The 16,114-nt window shown below is 49.3% G+C and overlaps 1 protein-coding gene across 1 annotated transcript in view; it reads right to left on the bottom strand.

Moving 5' to 3' along the window:
- Positions 1–16,114, bottom strand: part of TMPRSS7 (transmembrane serine protease 7) — a 694,472-nt gene that overhangs the window by 345,096 nt on the left and 333,262 nt on the right. The window contains exon 11 of the mRNA XM_069203470.1: positions 4,182–4,318. Coding sequence (XP_069059571.1) covers positions 4,182–4,318 — 137 coding nt within the window. The remainder of the gene's footprint in view (positions 1–4,181; positions 4,319–16,114) is intronic.

Below are 16,114 nucleotides of genomic sequence, written 5' to 3'. Positions count from 1 at the left end.
TATGAGTGATGTAATATTGTGGGGTAATTAGCAGTGCATGGCATTTTTTTTAATTCTATTTCCTAACTATGACGTCCATGTAATCTTTGGTTTTTCAGAGAATTTCTATAGTTTTTTAACTTTAAGTAATATTTAAATAATTTACTTTAATTCAACCACTGCTGAGTACGGCCTTCAGCCTGGCGAGGCGGGAGTTGGGCGCAGGGCAAGCCCTGTTGCCAAGCCCAGCGGCCAAACTCCTATAAGCACCTAATCCTGTGCCACGCATAGCTTTAGCTGTGTGTGGTGGGGTTGTCCGCAGGGACAGGTCCCAGGTCTGGCCATGGAGCCAACCCTATCATAGGGCCCTCCTCCCTACCCGATTTGGGCCCGGGGCCCCATCCCTACAGGCCTGTCCTATTATTGAAAGACTGAGGGGGCCCTGTAGCTCCCTGGGCCAATTCTGGCAATGGAGACCCCATCACCCAGGGCCTGGCTAAATATTAGAATGGGAGAGGGCCCCCAGGGCATGGCCAATGATTAAAAGGGGGAGGAGGGCCATGTGGCCCCTGCCCAGTCCCTGCGGCCAACCCTCCCATCGGAACCCTTCCCTCCCTTCTTTGGGACCTAGGGCCTCCATCCCTGGGCATCTGTCCTAATATTGAAAGAGGGAGGGGGCCCCATGCCCCCCTCCTTGGGATCATTTTGGCCCCAGGAACCCCATCCCCCAGGGCATGTCCAACTATTTTAAGGGAGAGGTGGGCCCTGGGAAATTAATGGAATATGAGGAGACCATGTTGCCTTCCTCCCTGGGCCAACTTTGGACCTGGGGACCCCATTTGCATAAACATGTATATTTTTAACATGACATAACAAAATCCAGTCCAGATATCAAATATGGTTACATTGATAGCGCAGTACTTAGATACAGAGCATATCGTACACATGTGAAAGGATAGGTAATATGGATGACCGTGAGGCTCTTCCCCAAATGGCAATAGCCAAGTGGCACAGTGATGTCTCCGTACTTGGTGCAAAATGCAGCCACTCCATGTCCCGCCCTTGCATGGCTGGTGGTTTTTTAGCCCGTGCAGACATGCCCCTAAATCAATACTGGGGCTAAACAGTGACTATAACAAAGTAATAAAAAGTGGAAGGACAGAAAAACTAACAACCGTGGCAGCAGCTGCAGTACAATGGCACATCACAGTCATTCTGTCACACTTCCAATCAGTCCTGGCAAGCCGGGCAGCGGCAGGGTGTAAGGGGAGGCACCAGACAACCTGAGGCAATGACATGCCCACTGGTGAGGGGAATGCCAAATGTGCATAAGGATAATTATTCCACAGCATCTTCAAATCCATCCATCAGTGATTAGAGCACATGGGCGGGCCCCTCATCTGAACTAGGGGCCAGCCTCTCTGCCTCCGCAACAAGTGCGATTAGGTCCGAGTGTTACAGACTTTCAATGGAATCCATCAGGGTTGGGAGAGCCTTATCATCCAGGCACTCCAGCATAGTGCCCTACTTTTTCAAGTCCCTTTCAGCTTATTCATCAGTGTGCTCTATTCTCAACCTACGCTCATCTGCCACCCCCCATTCACACATGTCTGTCAGCCAAGTGAATTCCTTTGGTGGGCTGGGTCAAATCCAGTGACTAGCAATGCATCGTTTGGCCAGCACAACGCCCAGCAGTGAAAACCTGATTCATCTTGGTTCCTCATTTGGAAGTCGGGAGGACTCCCAATAGACAGTGTGTAATTGATGCGTCCAATCAGACAAGAACGTCCCTCTGGTGCACCCACAATATTTCGCCCCAGAAAATCTGCAGCCTTGGACACTCCTAAGTCATATGTAGGAATGTTGCCAACTCCACACCTGGTACATGCCTCGGGCTGCGTTGCATCAATTCTATGTAGCTGCTTTGGCGTTAAGTATGTACAGTGTAGATAGTGGAATTGCGTAAGTTTGAAGCATGCGTTACTGGCCACCTATTTGATCTCTGCACATGCATGTTTCCACCCACCATCTGTGAGTGGCTTAGGTAAATCACCCGTCCACCTGTCATGGTCTCCTGGCATGTCTGTCTGAAATTCAGATTTCAGGGCCTTATAGAAATGGGAGATCAATCCCCTGGGTCCAGCAGTGGCTGAAGTGTTTGGGATTCCTCAGGTGCCACAGGGAAGTCAATCCAGACCTCACTCGCTGTGTGGGAGATCTTGGAGTGTAGTAGGAACTGGCCAAGTCCTTGCTGGAAAAGGTCCTGTTCCTTTCAAAACGTGAGAAAGGTACCATTGAGATACAGATTGGTGGCGGTGGTACAGCCTCCCTCGTACCATTGAGTCAGACCCATCACTGATTGGATCCGTCGGATGCATGGCAGCCACATAAGGAGCAGCTGCCTAGTGTACAGGGCCTGTTGCAACAGGTAGGTGACTGGTTGCTCTCAAACCTCCGCTACTTGGCGAACAATAAATGGGCAACCATGCAGGACTCTAGACTCACATATTAAGTATCTGGGAAGGTCCACGTCAGCTGCTTACTCTGCCAGCAATGCCTTTTGCTCATTTATTTTGTCTATGGGTCTATGTGCCGTGTACTGCAGTAGTCCGGCAGAGTAGTACATTCGTAAATCAGGAACACCGAGTCCTCCAAGCTCTGTATCTAGCTTCAGGATCTACAGTTTTACCCTGGTTGACAAGCACTCTTCCCATGTTCAGCTATTAATTGGCCTCTGGAGAGTGAGCCACCTGTATGCCCAGATAGCGGAAATTATCACACTCCCAGCGAAGCCCCAGCTCAGGATGGGATTCTCCAGGTGTATGTGTCAGGGTCACCAGGGGAAACAACACTGATTTCTGATGATTGACCCTCAGTCCGGATATCAGCCCGAATTCAATCATAATGTCAAACAGTGCCTGCATCGAACCCCAAGGGTGGGTAACATAGGGTAGCACATCCCCGGCATACAGAGAGATGCCGTGTATTTGCCCCTCCCCCACTATTATGCCCCAGCAGGCCCTATTGCAACACAATCAAATCACCAATGGCTCCATGGGTGAGGCAAAGAGGAGCAGTGATAGCGGTCATCCTTGCCTAATGCCTCATTCAATAGGGAACTGTTCAGAAACCACAGGTCCATTCCTAACCCATGCCACTGGGTCGCATGTGACAATTTCACCCATGACAGGAATTCCGGCCCTATCCCCATCCCTTTCAGTAGCTCCCGGAGGTACTCCTATCTGAGGGTATCAAAGGCCCTTTCAATATCCAATGCTACTGCGGCAGCTGGAGTGTGGGAGCAGAGTTACTGTTTACTCTTGTTTGGCGGGAGCTATCAAAGCTCCCGCCAAAATAAAGCTAACTGCTATCTCTCAAGGGTGGGCACCTCAGGGAATAGCAGGATCCAGCCCTGGGGAGTGGTGGTCCCCAAGGCCATTAATGACTCCATGAAGGAGGGGGGCACTATGCCCCCTCCTCTGATGTCACAGGGCTTGCCCCTGGGAGGTGGTGGGCCCAAGGCCCTCTCACTTGTATTTTTATTTCAGGCCCTGGGGTGGTGGTAGTCCCTGGAGCCCGGGGGTCTGTGCAGACACCTCCAAGCTATAAAATTAAGCTCTGGGGAGGGGGTAGTCCTCGGTGCTTGAAAAAGCCACTAAAGGGGGGCCTGCGCGGCCACTCCTTCACATTAGTATTCACGCCCTGGGAAGGTGGTGGTCCCCAAGGCTCAAAGAGGGAGGTCCATGCAGCACCCTCCAATTTCCAATAAAAAGCCCTGGGGAGGTGGTGGTCCCTAGAACCCTAGGAGGGCCTTTATTTATAATGCTGCATGCCCCTGGACCTGGCTCACTCTGGGGCTAAACTGTGAACAAGTGTGGGAGATCTTGCTTGTTTTTTTTTGTTTTTTTTAATTGCTGGAGTCCCAGATCCTCTGTGACTTTTTGGGTGAAGCCGAGTCCCAAAATGGCTGCCACAAATTCCTGGTTGATGTGTTGGTAGGCATTGTAAAAATTTGCACCATTTAAAAATATGGTCTTTAGTGCCAAGGTTTTATAGTGTGAGCACAGTGGAGGCTAATTTAATTTCATTCCAGCATGTACTGTTTCCATGGAAGAGTCACTCTTATGTGGTGCTTCAGTTAGATGAGATTTATAACAGAATTCAGGAAAGAAGAAAAAGAAAGCAGGATTGAAATGACTTACGCTGGTTGATGTGATAGTTGGCATATTCTGCAGTCAATGGTTGCTCTGAAAATTTGGAGCTGCATTGGAATTCAATGTTTACAACAGAGTTAGCAGCATAGAAAACTGTTGGATAATCAATGTAATATCCGCAGTACCTGAAAAGGAAATTCAATTTCATAAAAATGTGATTCACGTTTCTATCAAATCGAGAAACTGGTCGATACAGGACTAGCAGTGGCTCAACTGCATTTTATTCAGTAAGTTTGTATTCACTACACATTTGTTGCATGCCAGGTGAGAAAAAGTTCTTGATGGTTTACAATATTTGAAACAATTGTAGTAGAAATGTACATAAACTCATCACAAATAACCTTTATATAAACAAGATTCAATTTTGTCTTGCAAAGAAAGGAAAGGGGTGCTCTAAATATGGATACTGTTTGGCAAGGTGACTTTGATAGTCATAAAAGTATTATCACTCTGCATATTGAATGCTTAACCAAAACCTAGGTTTAGTTTTGAGCTATGATGATCTTGTATGTTTCATTTTCCATAGTATACATTAACATGACCAAGCTGAGGTTCTGGCTAGTTTCTTACCCAGCCAGAGACACTGCTAGGATGTTACAGCAGTGTTTTCAAGAAGGGTTCAGTTTGGGTTATCAAGGGCATAGACAGAGAAGGTCTGCAAACAATTTGAAATCAGGAAGCAAAATACTGCGAGTTGTGTGTGAGAAGTCATTAAAAGAGGTGGGAAGGGGAGTAGGGCAGGCCCATTCAATTATTGACCAATGCAGGACCTTATGGTTCACCTTTAGGAGTAGTTCCCACGAAAGCTGAAGGAGAAGTACAAATGATTCCTCATGTGTCACGGTCTGAAGGTTCTTCTGTGAATAGTTTCATTGCTAGAGACGATGCAACAGTGCAGTTTGCATCAATAGATTTTGCCACTGGGCTATTGAGGAGATGTGGTGGAGGCATGGAGTTGGCAAAATGTGATACAAAGTCAGATTTTCTTTGCTTCTGGACAGGCAGTGAATTTGGGAATACAGTTTAAAGGCTCTATATGCATTGACAAGGTGTAATAAATTGATCTTGCAATATTGTGTAAGTTGTTTGAGACTTTTAAGCACCTTTTTGCATTATTTGGATAACTTCTTGTTTCTTTGGGCAGCAGTCACAGGGGCATGCAGAAGGGACATGCAGCAGAGCATTGACAGAATTTAAAGCAGTGGTGGAGGACTTAGGCGTACAGAAAAAAAACGAGGGCCCTGTTAAAAGCTTTTTTAATATGAGCATTGAGTTGGACACGGTTGAGATGGAACTGAGGCTGCCACAGAATAAAATACAATAAATATTTGCATTATTGGATGGTTCTATAGCAGTTCCAAAGTTACAACTGCAACATGTACTGCTTCTGCCCTAGCATTTAAACCCCCTAATGTAGAGAGGTGAGTGCAGGTAGATCCTTTTGAAGAAGGTTAGGTTTTGTGACGTCCAGGGCAAAGCTATTGCGTCTCTGGGTGAGAAAATCGTCTGCAGTGCCGGCTAACCTGGAAGTCTGGATGTTGTTTCTGTGGAGCCATGATGGGGTGACAATCTGGTCTCTTGACTTGGATTTTGTATGGCTGATTCAAATCTTCTCAGGTGCAGCATGCTCAGATGGATGTTGGCTTTTCAAGGGATGGCAGGTGATTCTTGTGGAGGTGGCCAAGCAGGTGGAAAAAAGAGTGGAGGAGCATTGCTTACATGGAATTCTTTCCACGCTAGTAGTGACTTCCCTAAGGAGCTACCAAACCAGTGAGGGACTTTAAATGTGTAGACAATGAATCAGTTGTAGCTTTGGTGAATGGACATACAGGGAGAGCAGAATTATTAGGCAAATGAGTATTTTGACCACATCATCCTCTTTATGCATGTTGTCTTACTCCAAGCTGTATAGGCTCGAAAGCCTACTACCAATTAAGCATATTAGGTGATGTGCATCTCTGTAATGAGAAGGGGTGTGGTCTAATGACATCAACACCCTATATCAGGTGTGCATAATTATTAGGCAACTTCCTTTCCTTTGGCAAAATGGGTCAAAAGAAGGACTTGACAGGCTCAGAAAAGTCAAAAATAGTGAGATATCTTGCAGAGGGATGCAGCACTCTTAAAATTGCAAAGCTTCTGAAGCGTGATCATCGAACAATCAAGCGTTTCATTCAAAATAGTCAACAGGGTCGCAAGAAGCGTGTGGAAAAACCAAGGCGCAAAATAACTGCCCATGAACTGAGAAAAGTCAAGCGTGCAGCTGCCACAATGCCACTTGCCACCAGTTTGGCCATATTTCAGAGCTGCAACATCACTGGAGTGCCCAAAAGCACAAGGTGTGCAATACTCAGAGACATGGCCAAGGTAAGAAAGGCTGAAAGACGACCACCACTGAACAAGACACACAAGCTGAAACGTCAAGACTGGGCCAAGAAATATCTCAAGACTGATTTTTCTAAGGTTTTATGGACTGATGAAATGAGAGTGAGTCTTGATGGGCCAGATGGATGGGCCCGTGGCTGGATTGGTAAAGGGCAGAGAGCTCCAGTCCGACTCAGACGCCAGCAAGGTGGAGGTGGAGTACTGGTTTGGGCTGGTATCATCAAAGATGAGCTTGTGGGGCCTTTTCGGGTTGAGGATGGAGTCAAGCTCAACTCCCAGTCCTACTGCCAGTTCCTGGAAGACACCTTCTTCAAGCAGTGGTACAGGAAGAAGTCTGCATCCTTCAAGAAAAACATGGTTTTCATGCAGGACAATGCTCCATCACACGCGTCCAAGTACTCCACAGCGTGGCTGGCAAGAAAGGGTATAAAAGAAGGAAATCTAATGACATGGCCTCCTTGTTCACCTGATCTGAACCCCATTGAGAACCTGTGGTCCATCATCAAATGTGAGATTTACAAGGAGGGAAAACAGTACACCTCTCTGAACAGTGTCTGGGAGGCTGTGGTTGCTGCTGCACGCAATGTTGATGGTGAACAGATCAAAACACTGACAGAATCCATGGATGGCAGGCTTTTGAGTGTCCTTGCAAAGAAAGGTGGCTATATTGGTCACTGATTTGTTTTTGTTTTGTTTTTGAATGTCAGAAATGTATATTTGTGAATGTTGAGATGTTATATTGGTTTCACTGGTAATAATAAATAATTGAAATGGGTATATATTTTTTTTTGTTAAGTTGCCTAATAATTATGCACAGTAATAGTCACCTGCAAACACAGATATCCCCCTAACATAGCTAAAACTAAAAACAAACTAAAAACTACTTCCAAAAATATTCAGCTTTGATATTAATGAGTTTTTTGGGTTCATTGAGAACATGGTTGTTGTTCAATAATAAAATTAATCCTCAAAAATACAACTTGCCTAATAATTCTGCACTCCCTGTAAGGTGAAAGACAAGAAATTGCTGAAGTTGCTACAGAGCTTTATGCTATATTTCTTGATGCACACCATTTTGTTTCGAGTGAAGCATGGCCAGGAGTGGACAATAACAGTGCAGATGCTTTGTCTTGTTCATAGTGGTAGAGATTCATTGGTTTGGTACCCTGAGCAGATGTGCAGAAGACTGAGGTACCTGAGGAAGTTTGGAAGCTGGGAGACTTAGGATTCTGAGGTGGGTAGAGAATTTGCTGGCAGAAACCTCCACATCTGCCCATAGACAGGCCTGGGAAGAGTTTGTATCTAGTGGTGCGGTTAAATATGACCAAGACTGGAGGGATCTGTACTAAAGAAGGGAGGATTTTATATGTTTTACCATGAACAATATCTAAGGGGCAATTTCTTTCAGGGGTATGAGCCCACAGAGGGAGAAATGGGAAAGTGAATGCTGCAAGGTTGGGCAAAGGAGAAAAAGCAAAAGGGTAGGGTATGGGAGCATATAACTCTGCAGTTTGGTTGCGTTGGTGCGAGGTCTGCTGTTCCAAGTATGAGGTACTGGTATTCAAATTATATATGTTACAGTTATTCATTTTTGTGCATTTTGGATTACAGAGTTGTTGGGGAGTGACAGAGATTATTGCATTTAGGTGGAAGAGGTGGAAGGGCGGGGGCCTGTTCAGGGTTTTTTGTGAGTGACAGACAAGTGTAGGGCTCACACATTAGGTTGAAAGGCTTGTGGCCTTGTCAGGGGGACTTGGCAGATGGTGGACAGGGAAGTGGTGCTTGGCTCAGATGTGAAGGAGGGTAAAAGAAATGAAAGAAGGATTGTGTTGAATGGTTGGATGTTTTGTGGGGGGGTTGGTCAATTTTGGAGGGAGTTTTAAGGGTGTGAGAGGATAGGTTGATTAATTGTATTAGTGAGAGGGGATTGTTTATTGTGTTATGATGAATTCAAAGTTTCAGCTGCATACCCGTACCGATAAAGAGGCCTTTTCCTTTTAACTTGACCTGTTCATTCTGCGCCATATGTTGTATGGTCCTAAAAAACGCATACATTACCCCATCCATAAAGGTATTTGCTTTTTTGCTGATTTTCGTTCAACAAGGAAAAATACTTTAGAGCACTCCAAACTACTTTTTATTATTATTGGCATAGATTGGGCAAAAGAGGAAAAAGGGAAGGGCCTGAAGTAGCTTCTCTTACAATAGAGTTAGTTAATAACTTTAAGAAGAGACATAGGCCCGCATTATGACATTGACGGTAAATGCCGCTTACCACCGCGCTGATGGGCACCAGCTTACTGTTGCGCTGGCGAATATCTGTTCACCATATTATGACACACACACACCAATCTGACAGAATACAGCCACATACACAAATCCGCCAGACCAAAGGTCAGTGATAAACTGGCAGTCCCAAAACTCACACTGTTACGCCAACAGAACAACGCCCATCACATTATGACCCACGAATCACCACGGCGGACATTCAACGGCGGTAAACCATTGGCAGTACATACTGCTGCTCTCACAATGGACATCCACATACAAAACTACACTACATTGCCCAATACCAAATACACACACCTGACACTCATACACACACCACACACACACACCACACCACTATAAAACACACCCACATTACCCACAACGCTTTACCAACAACTCTTGCCAACCACGAGACTGGGACGAAGAGCACAGAGACAACTAGACACACACACCACTTACACCCATGCACCTCTCACGCACTCCACATCACCCCCCGCCACATTACGCAACACACCCTCACCAACACACATCACACAACACCCATGGCACCACAAAGGCACCCCCGTTTCACTGAAGAGGAGTTAAGGGTCATGGTGGAGGAAATCACCAGGGTAGAGCCACAGCTCTTTGGAGCACAGATGCAGCAGATATCAATTGCAAGGAAGATTGAGCTATGGCGGAGAATCGTGGACAGGGTCAATGTCGTGGGACAGCATCCAAGAACAAGGGACGACATCAGGAAAAGGTGGAATGACCTACGGAGGAAGGTACGTTCCATTGCAGCAAGACACCAGCTCGCCATACAGAGAACTTGCGGTGGACCCCCACATCCTCCCCCACAACTCACAGCATGGGAGGAACAAGTCTTGGCATTACTGCATCCTGAGGGAGGCGCCGGAGTTGGAGGAGGACTGGACACTGGTAAGTCTACTTTTAACAATCATCACCCCCCATACCTGCATGCCATCACACACCCTCACCCTTACTCCCATCACTCCACCACATCCCACACACTCCACCATCACATCTCACTAATCCCAATGCCAAGCCCTGCATGCTGTACCAATGCATGGACATCCCTCCCAGCCCTGCATGGACACACATCACCAAAGCATGCACAGCATAGGGAAACTAACATAACCACAATATACCAACATACACAAGCAAAAGCTGGCAGGGGAACAACAACCATAGAGGGGAAGCTACAGAAGTACAAGTGTCAGACACCTGAAGCATAATACATCATTTACATCCCCACAGGCAACCCCAGCCAATGTCACTGGAGAGGAGGTGCCACCACTATCCAGTCCCTCAACAGAAGAGGCACACAGTGATGACAAAAACTCTGGACTTCAGGATCTGGATGATCTACCTGGCCCATCAGGGACCACTGGACAGCCAGTCACCCAAGCCCACTCACAGACCACCACAGAGCCTCCCCCATCAGGAGCCAACACCACAGCACCCACCCAGCATACCCACACCTCTGTCCCCAGGACACGTCAATCAGCAGTGTGCTCACCTGTACAGGGTCCCCAGGCCAGACCTCGCACACAAGACAATCAGAGACCTGAGGTCAGTGGCAGTGGGCACACTGTTCAGGGGACAGAGGCACAGGCCAACAGGGTCACTGGGAGGACTGCTGTGCACCAGGGGGAGGACAGGAGCAGGGAACCAGCTCTCCAGGAGGCACTCTCTGAGATCCTGGGAGCCTACCAACATTCCCAGGACACGATGGGCCAGATCCCAGACAACTTGCGGGAGAACAGGCAGCTGCAGGAGGGACAGTATCAGGGGATCAAGGAGACTTGCAGCCATTAACAACACCCTGATCTCCATAGCAGGGGTGCTGTCAGACATGGCCAACATCACGAGGGAGGCAACAGCACACCAGCTGGCCCCTGCCACTAGCCAGTCATCTGAACAGCCCTCCACTTCCACTGCCGCTAGTGGCCAGGAGGCCCTGCCACAGGACCAACAGGCCATCAGCATCCCTCCCCCTGCAGAAGGTGAACCACCCCGCAAACATTCCCTGCAAACCAGACAGAAGCCAGAGACATTTGCCAAGACCCCTGCCAGGAAATGAGGCTCTCCTGATTGTCCCCCTTGTGTCTCACTCAGTCACCTTGTCCACCTTGAGATGCCATTGCTCCCTATTTATGTCCCCATGGACAATGCACCTGTGCTACAAACAGACTGGAACAATACCCTGGACTTTCCTCCATCATCACCCTATTCCATTGCACTTTCCCCTCTTTATATTAGCACAACAATAAACACCCTTGGATAAGACTCGACTATTAATATTTCATGTATTGCAAATTTGTATTGATTGAAACAGCTACAATCATTGCAAATGAACTGTAAGTAGTATGAGCATAGAATGAATGAACTGCAGCTGGCTGTTGTGATCACACCAGGAGAATGCTGTCATATCACCAACATCTGCAAAATGAATATCCATAGGTAACAGTAAGTAGGGCAAAGAAGTGGGTAATGCCAGCATGCCAATGCCACACAGAATACACCAATAGTCATAGAAATGTGAAGTTGCACCATCTCACCTGTGTGCAATTGGAAGTACTGACATATTACTGATGTTCTTTTGTCCACATCCTCATCCTCTGCCTCCTCATCCTCACTGTCCTCAGGGTCCACTGCTGCCACCGGGGTATCTCCAGTCTCCTCCTTCTGCAGAAAAGGTACATGGCATCTGAGGGCCAGGTTGTGCAACATGCAGCATGATGCTACTATCTGGCAGACCTTCTTGGGTGAGTAGCACAGGGATCCTCCTGTCAGATGGAGGCACCTGAACCTGGCCTTCAGGAGGTCAAAGGACCTTTCAATGATCCTTCTGGTTCACCCATGTGCCTCATTATAACATTCTTCAGCCCTTGTCCTGGCATTCCTCACAGGGATCAGCAGCCATGATAGGTTTGGGTAACCAGAGTCACCTGCAAATATTGAGGGACATAATTTAGCCACACACTATCCTATATGTCCAACACATTAGGCATACACCAACATATACTAGGTGGGAACCAGGGCTCACCTATTAGCCACACCCTGTGCCTCTGTAGTTGGGACATCACATTTGGGATGCTGCTATTCTTTAGGACAAAGGCATCATGCACCGACCCTGGATACTTAGCAATGATGTTGGAGATGTACTGGTCCGCCACGCACACCATCTGCACATTTATGGAGTAGAAACTCTTACAATTCCTGAACATCTGTTCATTCTGGCAGGGGGGTACGAATGCAGTATGTGTTCCGTCAATTGCCCCAATTATATTGGGGATGTGTCCCATTGCATAAAATCCAGCCTTCACAGTGGCCAAATCCTCAACCTGGGGGAAAACAATGTAGCTGCACATGTGTTTTATCAGGGCAGACAAGACTCTTGCTAGCACGAATAAGAACATTGGCTGTGACATTCCTGCTGCCAAACCCACTGTCACTTGGAAAGAACCAGTTGCCAGGAAATGGAGCACTGATAGAACGTGCACAAGAGGGGGGATCCCAGTGGGCTGACGGATAGCTGATATCAGGTCAGGTTCCAATTGGGCACACAGCTCAGTGATTGTGGCCCTGTCCAGTCTATAGGTCAGTATTATGTGCCTGTCCTCCAGTGTAGCCAAGTCCACCAGGGGTCTGTACACGGGAGTATGTCTCCATCTCCTATTCATCCACAGCAGTAAGTATCTAAGGGACACAGACTGAACAATAGAGCCAGAACAGCAGTCCACATTGTGCAAACATGTTATGGGACACTGTAATTTATAAAGTACGTGCCTATTTTTCCTGTGGCACAGCAAATATCGATAGGCCTGTTCACCCCCCCTGAAATGACGACCACGTGTCCTGTATGGAGGGACAGGTGGAAGCGCGGTAATGATGCCGACGTTGTGCGCCGTGGCGGTAGGTGGTCGTGAACCACCGTGCTATTCCTCATTGGTTAATATTGAGCCCTATGGGGTACAGTGGCCAATGGGGATCTACGCCAGCGGTGACGGTCTGCATCGCTGGGGACGTGACCACCATTTTCTATCTGATTCCTCACTTGTTTCCTGACCTTCCATAGGAGAGGACCTACACTGCATGTGCTGCTGTGACCTGTGTCTGGAACCTACCATGGCCCATGTGACTGGGGAAAGGGCCCCAGCCTTCACTTCTGAGGAGTTGGAGCAACTAGTGGATGGGGGCCTATCCCAGTACGGACTGCTGTATGGGCCTCCAGACCAACAGGTGGGTACACTGTGGGCACGATGCATGGGGCATGAATGCATGGAGTTGTGTGTGAAAGCCTCGTGTAAGGGGGGTGGGTGGATGACCTATTGGCAGTGTACATGTTGTGGGCTGGGCTGGCCTATGTGTGTGCCAATGGTGATGCAAACGGGTATGGTGGGCCATTTGTGTGACAGGCTGGACTGTTTGTCAAATGTGTTCTCCTGTGTTTAGTGCCTCTGCAGGTCCACGCCCATCAAAAGAAGGGAATATGGCGCGCCATCACCAAGGAGGTGCGGACCCTGGGGGTCTATGGCAGGCGGAGCACCCACTGTCGGAAACAATGGGAGGACCTGAGACTCTGGGCATAAAAGACCGTGGAGGCCCAGCTGGGGATGGCCTCCCAACGAGGAAGGGGTGCCCCTCAGACCATGACCCCCTGATGGTCCGCATACTGGCGGTGGCCTACCCTGAGCTGGATTGGCGCATAAGGGCATCACAGCAGCGACAAGGGGGTGAGTACAGTGGCTATCATTCAACTTACGGCTGGTGGGGTGGTATCCGGGTGGTGGTTGTGTGTTCTTGGGTGCCCCTAGGCCAGGCCAGGCCAGACATAGCAGCATAGGTTCTCTGGTGGTTAAGAGTTTGAATGTAAAATACTGCTTACCTAGATTGTTAGAATTCACTTCTGGCCAGGGGTGCGTGGGCCCCAGGTGTGCTGCAGTTGGCCTGTGTGCCCCTCCTCATTCCTTGGTGACTAGCCATTTCACTGGTAGTGCCATGCATAGTGCATCGGCCTGTTCTCTGTGAGTGAGGGTGCTGTGTACGCCAACAGTGGTGTGGGTGCAGTCATTGACCCTATGCATCCTTTGTCTCCTCTCCTTTCTTGTTTTGCCATCCTGTCCTTATGTGCATTAGCATCATCTGGTGGAGGAGCAGTGGCACCGGCGACAGAGGGAGCTGCATCCCACAGGACCCTGGAGGCAGAGTCCACCAATGCTGAGGGAACCAGTGGGTTGGAGGGTGAGGGGAGCACCACGGCGGAGACTGGAGGGGACAACACAGACTCTGATACCTCCTCCGATGGGAGCTCCCTGGTAGTAGCGGACACCTCTGTGACCACCCCAGCTGCAGGTACAGCCGCCACCCCCGTACCAGCACTGTCCTCCCAGTAGCCCCTCAGCGAGTTGCCCATGCCCTCTCACCCAGGAGGGTGGGCACCTCCTTCGCCCCAGGCACCTCAGGCCCTGGCCTAGTGAGCCCTGCTGCCCTGAGTGAGGAGGCTACTGACCTCCTGAGATCCATCTCTGTAGGGCAATCAACCATTGTGAATGACATCCAGGGGCTGGCATCCCAGATGCTGCAATGCAATGCATTCCTGGAGGGCATTCACGGTGGATTGGCGGCCCAACAGAGATCGATTCAGGCTCTGGACTCCTCTCTGATGGCAGCCATTGTCCCTGTTTCAGCCGTCCCCCCTCCAACTCCCACTTCCCAGTCCCACCCTACTCAACTCCAGCCCATCCCAAGCACACAGACAGATGTGCATGCACACAAGACAACACCCAAGAGTGGCACAGGCAAACACAAGCACCACACTTCATCCCACAGGCACTCACACAAACACCATTCAGTTGTAGACACAACATCCACTGTCTCCTCCTCCTCCTCCCACCCAGTAACATCTACACTCACACCTGCATGCACTACATCAATATCCACTAACAGCATCATCACCATTCCAAGCAGAACACACACCTCACTGGCAGATACCTCCACAACATCCATGCAATCGTCCCCGTGTCCTCTCCCACGGTGTCTGTCCCCCCTCCTAAAGGACACAAACGCAATTATTCAGACACCCAACAGCTATCCACCTAACAACAGCACACAGCCCATGCACCTGCACCCAAATCCAGCAGGCATACACCTCCGATGACCACTCCCTCATCCTCCACTTTCATTACTCCTCCCTCTTCCCACCGCAACATGCCGAAAAAGCTTTTCCTTTCCACGATTGACCTCTTCCCTACCCCTTCTCCCTGTCCTGAACGTATGGGCAGGGTAGCAAGGACCCAGCCCAGCACCTCAGTCCATGGGGAAAGTGGTAGCACCACCTACTCGTGGTGGTAGGGATACCAGACCAACAATACTGAAAGGGAAGGAGGCATCACAACTTAGGATAAAAGGGAAGAGTCCGGCACCAGCTGTGAAAAAGAGGAAGGAGTCTACACCAACTGCGAAGAAGGGGAAGGAGTCTGCACCAACTGCGAAGAAGGGGAAGGAGGCTGCACCAGCTGTGAGGAAGGGGAAGGAGCCTACACCAGCTGGGAAGAAGGGAAGGAGCCTGTACCAGCTGGAAAGAAGGGGAAGAGGAAGGCCATCAGGCAGAAGGGGGAAGAGCCCATCCACCCCTGCCTGGAAGGGTAAGGGATCCCCAACCCATGACCAGTAAGAGAGGAGGCAATCTACGCCAGCGGATGCCAAACACTGCCACCACCAACCAGCTGTCACAGGGCCTCCACCGCCAGCCGTGGCTGAGTGCAGGGGCTTCCAGGAGCCTCCCTCAACCATCACTACAGTGCAGCCATCACAGAGTGCAGGGGCTGACCAGGAGCCTCCCCCATCCACCACCACAGTGTAGCCATCGCCACTGGTGGACGCCATGTAGTCCACCTTCCAGGGGCTACTGTGCGGGCTACCCCCCTCCAGAACCAGTGGGCAAGTCAACCACTCGAGAGACTGTGGCCTTGCACTCCCAGGACAAAGCACAGGGCATGTTACCCCCTCCAGAACCAGTGGGCAAGACGCCCACTAGAGAGACTGGCCTTGCACTCCCCAGGACAAAGCACAGGGCATGTTGCCCCCTCCAGAACCAGTGGGCAAGACACCCACTTGAGAGACTGTGGCCTTGCACTCCACAGGACAAAGCACAGGGCATGTTGCCCCCTCCAGAACCAGTGGGCAAGACACCCACTTGAGAGACTGTGGCCTTGCACTCCTATGGACAAAGCACAGCGCATGTTGCCCCCTCCAGA

The sequence above is a fragment of the Pleurodeles waltl genome, chromosome 8, assembly GCF_031143425.1.
Source record: "Pleurodeles waltl isolate 20211129_DDA chromosome 8, aPleWal1.hap1.20221129, whole genome shotgun sequence".
Classification (NCBI taxonomy): Eukaryota; Metazoa; Chordata; class Amphibia; order Caudata; family Salamandridae; genus Pleurodeles; species Pleurodeles waltl.
The sequence above is the reverse complement of the archived record's forward strand: the minus strand, read 5'-3'. Positions and strand labels throughout refer to the sequence as shown.